This window comes from Leucopleurus acutus, assembly GCF_964270905.1.
Source record: "Leucopleurus acutus genome assembly, chromosome: 2".
Classification (NCBI taxonomy): Eukaryota; Metazoa; Chordata; class Mammalia; order Artiodactyla; family Delphinidae; genus Leucopleurus; species Leucopleurus acutus.
Window position 1 is genome coordinate 93,527,645 of NC_139143.1, and position 15,353 is coordinate 93,542,997.

Below are 15,353 nucleotides of genomic sequence, written 5' to 3' on the forward strand. Positions count from 1 at the left end.
TTGTTCAATGAAGTTCTTGGTGAAAATGAAAAATGTGTCTTTTATTTTTACTTAAAAACCAAAGGAACTTTTTGGCCAACCCTACTTTGAAAAATGGTCACCATATAATTGTGAGTGGGCACACTTGTGGTTAAAGAGTTTGGAAATATATTTGTCTTATTTCCCTTATTCTATTATGTTTTCTTCCCTTGTTACTTCCAGACCCTTGCTGTCTCTCATGCAAAGAAGAAAATCTAGGAAACTTAGAGAAATACATAATCACTAATTGAATAGATAATACTTCATGAGTATTAAAAGTCTCCTACTTTGAGTATTAAAATATTGGTATCTTGTAAATGTTTTTAAAGTTCTAGGGTAAAGGAGTAATTACAGATTTTAAAACAAGTGAAAAACTTAACTTTTTTTTTGTCCTTTTCACAGGTTCTCCGGGGACATAAAACTTTCCTAAATGATGCTTATAATTGGGAGTTTTTGATCTGGGAATCAGCTTTACTACTTTTCTTACTGCGCTTAGCCTCACTGGGGTCTGAAACCAATAAGAAATACAGCAATGTCTCAATATTACTTACTGAACAGGTATTGATTGGTCCTTGACAGCTTGATTCAGTGGTTAGAGATGGTATAATAAGATTTCTGCAGAAGATTCAGGGTTGAGTCTAGATTCTGTCACTTTCTAGCTATATGACCTTACACCTTACAAGTCACTTTGCAACTATATAATTGCTTCCTCTTTATAAAATGAGGATATTATCTTTCCCACCTGCTCCCAGGATTGGGTGCTACTTCATAGTATAAAAATTATTTTTTTTGGTGGTAATGGAGCGTGCTTTTAATCTCATATTCTGTGTCAAGTATTAGATCTTTAGAGTACCTGTCATTTAAGGATGTTTAATAAGCTTCTTGACTTTCTTCTCTATCAGTCAAATGCTGAATACATTCAGTGTTTGGAAAATACTTGCTCTTTAGTATGTGAGTAGATATTACAATTGAGAAATGTTTCTTATAAATACAGAGTAGTATAGAGTTGGTTTTTTTGTTTTTAATTTCATGTTTATCCATAAGTTTTAAATAAAAATACCTAATATCATTAGATTTTTTTTTTTTTGGCCTTAGAATTATAGTGGAGAATTCTTACCATAAGGGGAAAAACAAGGGATTAGTAAATTAAAAGCAGCGATCTTTTTCCATTCCATGAATGTTTAAGGAGGATGTTAGATTATTTGGGGGATACCAAGATGAATAAGATATAGTTTTTGAACTCAAGGAGTTTACATTTTAATTGCTATAATTAATATAAAAGTTTGCATTGTTTTGATAAATTGCTTCATTGTTATTTTTTCTTCACTAAGTAGCTTTTCTTTGCCATATGACTGATTAGGGATGGGGGTTTGGGTAGGTGGCATGTGTGCTCTGAAGAAATAGCTACTGGAATTTTGAAATTTATTTTACTTGAAAACATTGACCTCAAAATCTGCCATGTTGAATGCAATATATATATCAATCTTTTCCATGACATTTGCCCTAATCTCTATTCCTGCCCTTAGATTAATTTATATCTTAAAATGGAAAAAAAGCCGAATAAGAAAGAACAGCTTACTCTAGTAAACAATGTATTAAAGCTATCCACCAAGTTGTTGAAAGTAAGTAATACCCTGTGATACATTTTTACTACCATTTAATTAAATCAATGCTGTACTTCTTGGAGAGGACCCAAGTAAGAGATAGATGCTGTGTAGATTCAAACTACCAACTTGATAGTTTGGGGTTAATGACTCTATGAGAAAAAGTTTCCCAGCTTACTACCCAGGTTCTAGTGATTGCTGATGTCTGTCACATTTTAAAATTACATTAAAAAAATCACAAATAGCATATTGCTTGAATCCACCTTTAAAAACTTAGCTAGTGGAAAAGTAGGTGAGAGTCCATTACAGGCATTAATTAATTAATTTATTACTTTTTAATTTTATAATTATTATTTTTAATTGAAGTATAGTTGATTTACAATGTTTCTGGTGTACTGCAAAGTGATATATATATTCAGATTCTTTTCCATTATAGGTTATTACAAGATATTGAACATAGTTCCCTGTACAATACAGTAGGTCCTTGTTGTTTATTTTACATACAATAGTCTGTATCTGTTAATCCCAAATTCCAAATTTGTCCCTCCCCCGCTTCCCCTCATTACAGGTTTTTTGAAGGTAGCTATTGAACATTAAGGGAAGAGGTTTTAAGCAATCATCCTCTCCCAAGACTGAAAAAAACAGTCGAGAAATCACTGGTGGCTATTATGAAACCATGTATTTCATCTCAGTTCTTTCATGTTTTTGTAGGAGCTGGACACACCATTTAGACTCTATGGACTGACAATGAATCCCTTGATCTACAATATCACACGAGTAGTTATCCTTTCTGCTGTCTCAGGTGTTATAAGTGATCTTCTAGGATTTAATATAAGAGTAAGTGTGATTATCACTCTGTAGCATCTGCCTTGGTCTTAAAACATTGTATATAGTAATCTTTGTTCTTCCCACTGTGTGTGTGTGTGAGAGAGAGCAAGACAGGGAGGGTGGAAGGAGGGAGGGAGGGACTGGCATGGAAATAACTCTTGAGGTAGAGAAATAGACATTTGAAATAGACATTCAGCTTAGGTTTTTTCATTTTATGCAAGTACAATAGATCGTGCTCTTGAATGGAACAAAAAAATCAAGTTTGAATCTCATGTCAATTTAATGGCGTGGGCTGGGTTGGCCTCTGATCTAGGGAAATGTACAGAGGCAGAATGAATGAAAACCAAAACCCCGTGAACTGCAGTATATCTTTTTTGATCCTGGAAATTGTTAACGGTTTTTTCTCTATGATGTTCTATGGTTGCTGTTGTCACAGGTGGTACTTTTTTCTTATGTAAACGGTTCTTGGTTTACATGTAAGTGTACCTATCAACCCCACCTATTTGTCATAAAACTAACTATTTTGGTGATTTTCTTTTCTTAGCTGTGGAAAATTAAGTCATAAGCTGAGTCATGTGCCCGGACTTTCTCCCCTTGCTGGCATCAGTGCTTAACCCATTAAGGAGAGAGATGACTGCAAACCCATGAGACACCCACCTGCTTGTTCATACGGAGAGGTGCCCTCAGCTCTACCTAATCTAACGAATGGTGTTTTCAGAGGAACAGAGCCTTTCCAACTGGGTGTGCATGCTAAACACCTGTATTTTCATGGTTTTCAAATAGTATGAGTAGTCAGAAGACTGAAGACTGTTGTGTTATAGTAAGTTAAGGACAACTTTTTAAGTTAGGAAATTTATTCTGGGCATTTCAGTGCTGTGACAGTTATATTTATTGGAAATAGTCTTTTGGGTAACTATGGCAGATGCCCAAAGCATGAAGCAAAATCCTTTATTGGAAATATGCAAATTCAGTACTTTTCTATTACAGTCTATAGAATTGGAGATTTCATTTCTCTAGCAAAGAGAGATCAAGTTTAAACTATTTTAGGTTGAGCCTGAATAAAAGAACTTTATTGGAGAATTTCAGTTTCTAGGCTTTTTTGTTGTTGTTGAAAGAAAAAAATAACCTTTTAAACTGTGATTTTCTGTTAAACTATGGAGAAAATTTTACTTAGTTTATAATTTTGAAGTTAATCCTAATAACTGTATAGTTGTTGGTGAAAGAGTCATGCATGTAATATGGCATGTAATCCAGCATGAGAAATTTAAGTCTATGCACACTCATCCGTGTCCACCATAAAACATGTTTTCCATTTAAATCATCTGAGCTATGTTTCCCATCACACTACTAAGTGAAGCGTTCATAGTTTATCTGTTGTGAGACTCAGTGTATTTAACCCTCAGTATAATCTCATGTCCTCGGTGTCTGTACTGAGCCAAGCTATGCCACTGATGATTTGGATTCTCTTATCAGTATCCCCTATTGCACATACATGCGTATACATATGTTAATGAAAACTCTAATAGTCTACATTTAATTCCTGCTCATTAAGTTACCCACTTTGAAGAATCTCTCGAGGCAAATTGAAAGCCCACATTTTAATGACAAGATTTTGTGAATTTTTAAATGGAAATAATTAGGAAACTTAGTTATTACATGTGAAGTATGTACATGCAAAATCAGTGTATCATTTACACAGATCCTAATATGCAGGAAGATTTTTGAGGTTTAAAGATGAATTTCTTAAGTCCAGGAATTGAGGTCAGACCTTTCTGGATTCATATCCTTGGCTCTGCTACTTATTAGCTTCATAGTCTAAGGCAAGTTACTTAACATTTTTGCATCTCAATTTCTTTACCTGCTTAATAAGGATAATAACTACCTAATAGTGTTGTTAAGGTTAAATGAGATTATCAGGTAAGGTACTTAACATAGCATAAAGTACATCGCCCTTAATAAATCCACCATAAACATTTGTAATTACTGTTTAAAACCCTTTAAAAATCTTTTGCTGATAGATTCCTAACTGTGAAGATAGAAACCTAGGGGGCAAGATTGCTGAACTAGAAGTGGATTACCAAAAATTTGCAGCCATTCCAAATACTGCGTGAGAGTTACAATTCTTTTTAAAAAGTAAAACCCCATTATAGTGATTTACCTTTGGAAGGAACTGATCTGTAAAGGCACTTCAGTATCTCAGCAGATGGCTCATAGAAATCATGCTTTAACTGTTTTCCATAAGGGACAATAGCAGCTATCTCAAATCCAGGATTGAACTGCTCAGTGCAGATTTCGGATGAAGAAAGCTTTATCTTTTTCTGTTACAAAAAAAAAACCACTGTTCTATTTTTATTTGAATTTTTTACACAGTGAATCTTTAGCGTAAATGCAGTATTCAGAATAGCTTACTCCTGTGAGTTGTTTCGGTTTTAGTTTTGATGGTGTATAATTGGTTTAAATGATTTTTCAGGTGGGTAAAATTAACTGTATGTGTAGTTGCTCATGTCGGAAACTTGGGAATCATTTTTCACTCTTGCCTTTCTCATACCTCACATCCAGTCATCAAGTCTGTGAGTAATTATCTTCTAGATATTTTTCTAATCAGTCCTTTCTTCTCCATCCCCACTTTCACCACCCTCATCTAAGTCAACATCCTTTGTTTTTGAACAAGATTCTGCTTTTCTGCCCCTCTCCCCCATGCCCACCTATTCATCTCAAAAGCTAATGTGTCTTTTCTGAAATGCAAGTCTCAGTCTCATCGTTTAGAATCTATTAATGGCTTAGTATTACTTTGAAGGTAAAAATCCAAAATCTTTTTAGCAAGGTGTATAGGCCTACCTCGTTGAGAAAGATTTTTGAATCTTTATGTTTGAAAGATGTTTTTTCTGGGCATAAAATTCTAGTTTTAAAGATGTTGCTGCTCTGCTGCCTCCTGGATTGCCTTGCTTCTGACAAGAAGTCTGCTGTCATTGTCATCTTCGTTCTTCTGTATTATTATTATTTTTTAAACTCTGGCTGCTTTTAAGGTTTTTACCTTTTTCATTGAATTTGTGCTATTTAGTTATAATGTGCATTGGTGTAGTTGTCTTCATTATTTGTGTGTGTGCTTGGGATTTGTTGCACTTACTGGGTTTCTGGATTTTTAGATTGCATCAAATTTGGAAAAATTTTGACTGTTACTTCTTAAAATAAGTTTTCTATACCCCAGTCTCCCACCTCCTGAGACTCCACATGTTAATTAGGCTGCTTGAAGTTGTCCCACACCTTACTGATGTTCTGTACATTGTCCCAGTCTTCTGTTTTTAATTTCTATTAAAGACAGAAGACTGGCACAACTATTTCTATTGCTGTGCCTCAAGTTCACTAACCTGTTCTTCTGCACTAATTTGCTGTTAATCCTACCCAATGTATTTTGTCTACAGAATTTTGATATTGCTTTTTCAGTTTTTTGTATCCTCATGTCTCTCTTTAACGTGCTGTTTCTTTTCTCTATCTTGTTTTCATAATATTTATAATAGAAATAGTAAATAAGAACATTAAAACAGCCATCATCTGTGTTATTTGGGGGTTTGTGTTTGTTGATTTATTTTTCTCCTCATTTTGGGTCATACTTTCCTGCTTCTTTACATGCCTAGTAATTTCTTAATGGATGTGAATTTTACATTGTTGGGTGTTGGGTCTTCGTGTGTGTGTGTATTCTTTTAAATATTCTTGAGCTTTGTTTTAGAATGCAGTTAAGATACTTGAAAACAGTTTGGTCATTTCAAGGCTTGCTTTTAAGCGTTGTTAGGTGGGCCAGAGCAGCCTTTACTCTGGTGCTACTTTTCTCCACAACTGAAGCAAAATCCTCCTGAGTACTCTACCTGATAACCCTGTTCATGATCAGGTTTTTCCAGTTTAACTGTAGGAACATGAACTCTTCCCAGCTCAAGAATTTTTGGCCTGCTTCTTTTTGGTGGTTCTTTCCCTGTTGAGTATTTCCTTGTGCTCATCAATACCTGAAAACTTGAAAGGAAACCTCTGCACATTTTTGGAGCTCTCTCCTCTCTGTGCAGCTGTGCTCTCCTCTCTCTGCAGCTGTCTGCTCTCTGGTACTCGGCCTGCCAATTCTAGCTGTCCCGGCCGCCCCAGATTCTTAACTCTCACCTCAACTCAGCAAGGCTGCTTGGTTCAGTTTGGATACCCCCTTCCTACACCACAGCCTAGAAACTGCCTCTAAGTAATCTGGGGCAAACATGGGGCTCACCTCATTGAATTCCACTATCTTTTACTGCCTGTTGTCCAACATCTAACACCCATTTTTTCATATATATTTTTCCTTTTTTTTTTTTTTTTAAGTTGTCTGAGGTGGGAGAGTAAATGTTTTTCCCACCTTAGTAAATAAAAAAAAGTTTACTCAATTGCTCAAGCCAAAGGCTTAGGGTTTATTCTTGGTTCCTCTCTTTCCCTCCATATCTAATCTACCAGCCAGTCACGTTGGTTCTGTGTTTCCACCGCTAACAGACTGAGCCTCCTTTGCGCTCAGCTGGATTACTGTGCTGACCCACTGTTCCCTTCCCATTCTTGCCTCTGCAGTCGGTTCTCCACAGCCACGTGAGTGAGCTTAAAAATATGGAGACTATATCATTCCTACTTAAATCCTTCCTGGCTTTCCCTATGCTGGCCTCCAAGGCCCTTCATTATCATTCCAAATTTCCCTCCTCAGTACCTGACAGCCACACTGGCCTCCCTGTGTTCCTCGTTATACCAAGTTCTTTCTTATCAGACTGTGCCTGGAATATGTTTTCTTCAGTTCTCCCCTGAACGGCTTCTCAGCTGTCAATTCCTTAGCAGGACCTTCTCTGAGTTAAAGTTGTTCCCCATCTTATCCTTGTTATCAGTTATATATGGTCCTGTTCATTATCTTGTTTATTTTTTGCCTACTTGTTTCTGTCCTTCCCCACTAGAATATAAGTCCCTTAAGGCAGGAATTTTTGTTGTTGTTGTTTTTCACTCCTAGGTCCCCAGAATGCAGAAGAGTACCTGACCCCATAATAGGTACGTAATATAAATGCATAGAATAAATGAATAGACCTCAAGTAATCTACTGTTTCTGTAGTTTTTTTTTTTTTTTCCTTCTGTTAGGATGGAAGAGTTGTACTGTCAGTGCTTCATTTATTCCTGTATAATAATTTCTAGGAGACTGGACTTCTGTTTTGATCTCCCAAAAGGAGTGATACCTGCTACTGAGAAATTAAATAAACCAAGATGTAAAAATAGAACTAGATTGGGCCATACCTACCTTTAATTGAAATAATAATAACCATAGATGGATAAGAAAAATACCTGTTCAGCTACTTCTATAATTTGTATTGGGAAAAATTCTATCTCCTAAAATCGCTATGGAGGTATGACTTCAGACTTCCTAAATATGTACAGACTTCCTAAAAATGTACATTATATGCCTCATGTATAATATAAACACTTTGAAAAGTTGAATAACCAAATACTTGCCTAATTGGGGTATGGTTTTCTTAACTTTCAGAGACAAGTAGAAAAGTTCTAAATACCAGGATGTCCTCCAAAGTGTAAGCTTACGGGTCTGTGTTTTTAATTTTGGTTCATTGTATCTAGAGGTAAGTGAACCTGTGCACTGTAAAAATAACCCTCTTTCAAATTAACGAAATTCATTTTCAAAATTTTTTAGTCTACACATGCCATAATGGGCCAAATGGGTCTTACTCCCAAATATAGTGTATGATTTGGAATTATCAAGAAGTAAATTCATTAAACTTAATCTCATCTATACAGCTGTTGACTAGTTTGGTCATTTAAAGTAATCCTTTGCTCCTTGCAGTTATTGGTGCCCATCTTGAATAATGAAGTTTGAATTTCACAAATGTGAAATAATTCCATTCCTTTCCTGCAGCACACCCTGAGCCTATATGCTGTAGTAAGGTATTACTCAAGGTAACAAATAGTTGTTTATTAAGGACAAAATAAGCCTCTTGATTTGCTATAAAAATTTGCTAATAGCTCTGCTTGACTTTAATGCAAACATTGTAAAATAGACAAATACCCACAGGATTCTTTGGAAAAATATAGGTTCAGGCTAAATTAAAGCACTTGGCTATGTTTTTGTATTTTAATGTGTATGTGAGAAAGGTTCAGAGTTCTTTGGCAGAACTCTACTAAATTCTACTCTCAATAAGCCTTCATACTCGCTTCTTACACTTAAGGCTCTACTTGCATAGAAACTTTGAAAACAGATCCAAGTTAGTGGATATCTTAAACTAATTCAGTCAACTGAAGCAAAGATTATAGAGTTCATGTCATAATTATGGCGTGCGTTAAACCAGTCATTGTATTGCTGAGAAACCTTAATAGCATAAGCAGTAAAGAGCTGCCTAAATAAACAAATCTGTTATTGTTTAAAAAGCACAAGTAGTTCTTAGAGCTGGAGCATGCCAGGATGATGTAAGAAGTTGCTCTGATATATTCTTCACGCCAGACTGAATCATCACGTTTCGTGACTGAAGTCTGTTTACACCACTGTTCCTTAGTTCCTGGAGCTCACTCTGGACTAAGCTCGAGCTTAAACACATCTCTGTGGAGGTCGGTAGTTAAGACTGTCACACAGTTTAACTAATTTGAGTAGTCCTTGCTTTCTTAAAACCCAATTCTTTTTGAATGTTGGACACATTAAACAGGAAGCTCTTCATTAGTTCACCTTGAAAAGCATTTGACTTTTTCTACATGAGAATATCTATTAAAAAAGGAAATAACCAAGGTATGCTCAGGTAGAAATAAAAAGCCGCATGCTTTTCTGTGTCCAAGACTTCTGAAATAGGAGTTGACTCTGTGCAAAAGCTACTTGGCCCCAAATATTTAATGTACAGGGGTTAGAAGACAATAGTATAGGCTCTTACTCACTAATCTCCCTAGGGAGACAATGTGATAGCATCCCAGAACTTTTTTGCTGTTACGACCAATAAGAAAATATGTCCACTAAAACAGCAACAAAATGATTTTGCTGCCACTCTGCAGGCTTTGCTACAACACACATCTCCATGGTAGGGCTCGGGGTTTGGAGTTTATTTTCAGTGTGAGTTCAGTAATGGCAGGCGGGAATTAATTTCTCTCCTCAAGAGTATTCAGTTAACCATGGTCTTGAGCTAGGTTTTAGGCATTATTCATTCCAAGAATTTCAGTGAAATCAAGTCAAAATACTTCACTCTACAAGTACAACCTAGAGTAAATAAAATGATTTAAAAATAATGTGAAATGCCACAGTCTGATGAAATAGAGTTTGTGACCTTGTGGTAACTGGACTTACACAGCTATGTCCATTAGAAATGTCTGATGACAATTTCCAATAAGACAAGTCCTTTTCTTTCCCTGACAGTGTAAGAAAGGATTTTTGGGGGGTAGCAAATTATTTATGCAAAGCTATTTTCCTTACAGTGAAAGGTATTAAGTAGGTATAATGATATTCAACTCAAACTAATTTTGAGCTTTACATATAGATAAGTATAGCTATACAGGTAAAGTCATCATTGTAAGAGTCTTTCTGATTGTAGGACTTTGAATATTTGTTACTTGTAGGGATAAAAATCTATTTGAGGACTCAGACCATGATGAGAGTTAGCTCCACAAATAGAAAAAGCAACATTACATAAACCTGACAGTAAAAGAAATGCAGGCCATGAACTGATTTTTGTTTTTCTTTTTTTTTTAATATCTATATAAAAAATAACGAGCGATTTACAGGTCTCTTTCTCTAATCAGAACCTCAAGTGTATATATAAAGGTACTGTACAATATATAAACATTTACAACCAGTACATCCATATTTTGCTTAGCATTCCAAGGCCACATTGCTAAGTCAGTACAGAATCAGTACAGTGACAGGTTACTTAGGAAGGAAAGAGCCACATCAGACTGACAACAGATGACATCAAAGTTATGTCACAGTTAACAAAAATTGGATTTTTATCACTAATTGTGGACTATAGGGAAAATAAATCATTTCTGTGATACTAAATTCTTAGCATTTATCAAGCCTTCTAATTCTTCTCTATTCAAGTAGTTACAATAGGTGGGTAAATATAGTTCTGGATGGAAAGGGGATTTCAGAAATCTCACTCTGGGAAGCATGTCTTATCTACAGGGGCTGATTTAGTTGTTATATTAAAGAATTTCACAGTCAGACTCTGAGAGGGAAGGACCTGGACATGATGTGTTTCACAATAACAAGATGAACCCAGGGTGACAGAACAAGTGTGTTCAAATACTCCAGAAAATGGTTTTATTCTGAGAATGTTCCTTTATTTATAGATGCTACTGAATGCTGCTTCCAGGGGCTGAGAAACCCGGATCTATTTTATGGAGCTAAAAACTGTCTCTACCTTCCAACAAACATCTCTAATTAGACTTTAGAAAAGAATTCTGAAAATCTGTACAAGCTAAGCAGATGTTTACGCTCCCTTTCTTCTTTGTAAATAGGTTAATGTAGCTAGATATTAAAATTAAGATCTAGCAAGGACTGTCTACCACCACGTTTGTTCTCACTTGCTTGTGAGTCGGTCTCACACAGGTTCTGCTTCTCAACACTTGAACTTGTACAGCGGCTGCCAGATGAGTTGGTACCTCATCTGGCAACGGACCGTGAAACTGGTTTCATGATTAAGTCCCTCTTCAAATATGTATTACGTATTAATGACTAATGACTTAGTAGTTGGTTCAACCAAAATATCCAGAAAGAGAAATTTGGTAGTTTTTCTTCAGATAGCAATAAGCAATAGTTCCACATGCTTCTTTGTGGTTTCATAATAAAATAAATGAAATAAAAGGGTGATCTGAGATGCTGTAACACATTAGAGTTGGATAACACAGCAGGAGGTGAACTCTTAATCAATTGAAGTGCTTTCTCATTTGAACATTCATTTATAAATCACATCATTCTTTAACAGTTATTTGAAATACCTTATCCGGCCGAATTAAAATAAACAGCCATAAGAAAGTCAGTATTTGACTACATTTTTTTTTCTTTCCAGTAGCGGTGTTTGGGAGCTTTATTTTTAAACGGGGACATCATCAGTGAGCTGTTAGGAGAGGCAACTGCCATCTTTAATGATGAGTTAACAATCTCTTCTTCTGCAAGGGCTCAAATATTTCTCTCTGTAAACATGCAACATGCTATTGAGAATATCAACTTCCAAGCCAAACCTAGCTTTTTCATTACTGTGGAAATATCTGCGTGAGAAGGATAAAATAGACATGATACAGTAGATAACTTGGCACAAATATAAAGTGAGTTGTGACCACGTTGTGAATATCAACATGTCATTTGTTCAGACACTCATGAAGACGAGCTGGGCGGCCTGAGCCGGGCGTGTCCGATGAGCCCGTGGGTGCGGCTCCTTCCTGAGCGCAAGGCGGGCAGCCAGCCAGGGGGACAGTGGGTTCTTAGCAATCCTGCAGGCCCTTCATGCAGCCTAGGTAACTTGATGCTCAAATTAAAATGTACTTCTGATGTGTGTTTCAGAATTCCTGAAAAAAATGACTTTGAGGGGGGAGGGGAACACTGCTTTTTAGTAGGAAAAGATTACAACTTGTTTTTTTGTTTTGTACTAAAGGTCACAGTCGCTTCTCGGCCACACCAGTAGTGCCTGTGGCTCTACTTGCACTTGGCACCTTCCAAGGCCCTGGAGTTATTGGTGTTTTCTTAGCTGGAGAACCGCTTTCAGGTTTGAACCCCCCGCTCTCTTTGTTTTTGTCAGCTGCCTCTAGTTCTTTTCTTTTGTGATCTTCTATTTTGCTTAAAACCATTCTTTCTTCAGGTTCCTGCTTTGGCTTCTTTTCTGATATTTTGACATTTTCTCCTATTTTATCTTTACTAGAACTTGTTTCTACTAAGGTTGCTTTCTTTCCTTTCTCATTTTCCGATATAGCTCTACTAGTAGTGTTATTTGTCTTTTTGGATGGAAGCGACTTTTCATCCATTCTCTTGCTTCTTTTCTCTGGAGACCTGGTTCTGTTTTTTCCAGGCTGACTCTGATTTGTGTCTTTCCTGATAACACCTGATCTTTCTTTCCCATCTGACATCTGCTCAGCATTGTTGCTAGCATAGCCCCCTACTCTTTGGTTCACATTTGATTGGTCTTTGCTTCCTTCAGTTTTTTGCTGCTTCTTTGGGCTTGAAGACTGTCCTCTGCTTTTTCTGCAATGGTCTTGTCCAGAAGCTGTCCTGGTGCTGATCTGACTACTTTTATTCTCTCCTTTCCTGGGGCTGAGTGATCGATCTCTGGGTCTTCTTTTGGGGTCATTTTTTAGAGGACTGGGAATCTTTTCTAAATGTTCCTCTGAATATCGACTGGCTGACTTTTTGGGACTAGCAGATCTGCCTCTTGGTGTGACACCATTTTCTACTTTCAAGAGATTTTTCTTATCACTGTGCCCATGACTGTTGGGTGGATCCCTTTTATTCACATTTTTATGGAGAAGAGACTGATGTTTTATATCAGACTGATTTTCATTTAAAGTGCTTTTCTTTTCAGGCACAATGTCCTTTAATTCTTCTGCCTTTTCATATATCTGAACTCTCATCAAAGATTCTTCAATTACTGGCACACGAGACTCTTCAAATATGAAAGCAGAATGTGAAGATGGGTGAAATGGTGACTGTTCATCATAAATCACATTGGAAGATGAAGCGTTATTAATATTCCAATCACCTAAAAAAAGTGATTTGAGTAGAACATTATTAAATTTTAGAATTATAAATAGGAACAATTAAGTTTTGAGTTTTTTGATAGCCATTTGAATTTTACTGACTGCTTAAACAGCCTGGGTATTTTATAAAGAAAGTTCATGTATGTTTAGCTCTCTCTCTATAAAGGCACACGTATACAGACAGCTATACTTGTACCTGAAGGGTAGGTTGTTTTATATAAACAAAATAATAGTATTCATTTTTCCAATTACTTTTGTATAATAGGTATGATAATATATGATGTGTAAATTCTTTATAAGTAGCAAAAGCCCAATAAAAATCTTAAAAGAAATAAATAATAAAATTGGACCAAATTACCTGGTCCAAGCAGCTTACTAATTTAGCTATTATTGATGGATATAGCTTCAGGATTTGCCAAAATCACTAATAAAGGAGACCAAACTGTGGCAACCAGAATGGAGTTCATGGGCATTTGTAAATAATTATCTTGCTTTAAGCTGTCAAATTTAATGTCAAAAGGAAACTGAAAAGTGCAGAAGATAGAAGTAGATGTATTTAATAGCATCATTTTTAATTAAAAAGAAAAAAAAAAGAAGGAAGTGATTTACAAGACATGCAAATTTACCAAATCTTTTTAAGGAAAGACCAAGAAAAGCCCTGAAAGCCTTAATGTTGCTCAGGTTTCACGTAGGAGCACAGACCGGAAGGAGCCAAACCTGAAGAAGGAAGAGAAAAAGCCTAGGACTGTGTAAAAAAACATCACAGCGCAGTTAGCAAAGATGTCACCGGGGACGTATGGTTTACAAGCAGATGGTGGAAGGTAATACAGTCAGAGGATTATAGGCTGGAAGGGGACTGTAGGAGGTCATGTCTATACTTATCCCTCAAAAGCTCTATGGGGGGGAAGGGAGGAAACTGGAACGGACAAGGACTAAGTGGTGTGGTATTGTACTTCTAGACTAGTGCACTCAGTTGATAAACAGTGATTTTCAAATACTGTGATATTTCAAAAACATACAATGAAACCAAGGAAATTTAAGATCAGTACAGGACTACGGAAATGGTCCCAAGTGCAACTCCTTGTCTCCAGGTAGAGCTAAAGTAACTTGTTTTTGACAGATGACCAGAAAAGCCTAAAGTTCTTATGCTGCTCATTAAGAGAGAAACTCATCTTACTATAAGGAAAAAAATAACATTTGAAGAGATTTCAAATGCTTTTCATGACATTAAAATCGTTTGCCTCTAATGTTCTCATTTTTTATAGGCACTTTTCTCTGCAAAAGCAACTGTGTTTTCTGCTGAAACTAGCTTAACATATATATTCTAGTCTAACAAAAGTTCTGTATGAATCACTTATTTTATAATATTATTATTTATGGTAACTAACTTTAGATGGTTCTGGTGGTTACCTCTGAATTAGCTAGTAAGATATCTGTCCCCTCCAAACAGATACTCCTTTTCCTTCTGCTGCCCCCTCCCTAACAAACACATTCTCAGCTTTTCAGCTACAGGTGAGCTACTTAACTTACCACGGTCAGGTATCAAGCCAGTTCCTGGCCTCAAAAGAAGAAGAACTTTATCTCCACCGGCCTGAATGAGCTCAATTGCTCGAGTGTGTGTGATGCCTTGCGTAGGTTCCCCATTGATTTCAACAATCTGGTCCCCAACCTAGACAGGGAACATTCACAGAAACAACATGAAACTACACATCCTCCTTTGGTTCTGTTTTGTCATCCCTAGAGCCACCCAACTCTGCTGAATGACTCTCTTTGTAAAATATTTAACTTGTGCACAGTGCTATTACACTAGAGTTGACGAGGAGTGGACAGGTGGTAGCAATAGGAAGAGAAGGTGTCCAGTTTTATTTATGCTATAAAAGTTTCTATGACTAGTAAGCAGGATCTGGGCATCTTGAAGTCAAGAATCAAATTCTACGTTTTCAACCAAACGGTAAGTGGTGGGAGAGGGTGAAGGCTCTATGACCCACATGATACCACAGAGCTACCTCTGATTAATCCGCCTGTGAAGGGTACTTTCCGACTCGAGCTGAATATCCTAAATCCTAGGCAGGTGGCTCCTCATCTTTGAAGCCTATCTTGGCCTCCAGGGAGAACTGCCTACTCCTTCCTTTGTGTTGCTGCTACACCCTGTACCTATATGAGGCATTACCTAAATGAAATATTTATAGA

At 36.5% G+C, this 15,353-nt stretch overlaps 2 protein-coding genes across 5 annotated transcripts in view; one reads left to right on the top strand and one right to left on the bottom strand.

Moving 5' to 3' along the window:
- The window catches only part of PHTF1 (putative homeodomain transcription factor 1), a gene marked incomplete at its 3' end in the record, with an annotated part of 66,248 nt that extends 61,535 nt beyond the window's left edge, over positions 1–4,713 (top strand). For 2 of the 3 annotated variants that reach the window (XM_082833802.1, XM_082833803.1), the window contains 4 exons: positions 421–576; positions 1,545–1,640; positions 2,334–2,459; positions 2,995–4,713. In XM_082833802.1, coding sequence (XP_082689928.1) covers positions 421–576; positions 1,545–1,640; positions 2,334–2,459; positions 2,995–3,015 — 399 coding nt within the window. Of the gene's footprint in view, positions 1–420; positions 577–1,544; positions 1,641–2,333; positions 2,484–2,994 lie in introns of those variants that run through there. The other variant, XM_082833801.1, reaches the window with a different exon arrangement.
- Positions 4,714–7,427: 2,714 nt separating this feature from the next.
- The window catches only part of MAGI3 (membrane associated guanylate kinase, WW and PDZ domain containing 3), a 270,859-nt gene continuing 262,933 nt past the window's right edge, over positions 7,428–15,353 (bottom strand). For both annotated transcript variants that reach the window (XM_082833798.1, XM_082833797.1), the window contains exons 20-21: positions 14,694–14,832; positions 7,428–13,165 (exon numbers count right to left, since the gene is read on the bottom strand). In XM_082833798.1, the coding sequence (XP_082689924.1) occupies positions 12,069–13,165; positions 14,694–14,832 (1,236 nt within the window). In that variant the 3' untranslated portion in view covers positions 7,428–12,068. The remainder of the gene's footprint in view (positions 13,166–14,693; positions 14,833–15,353) is intronic.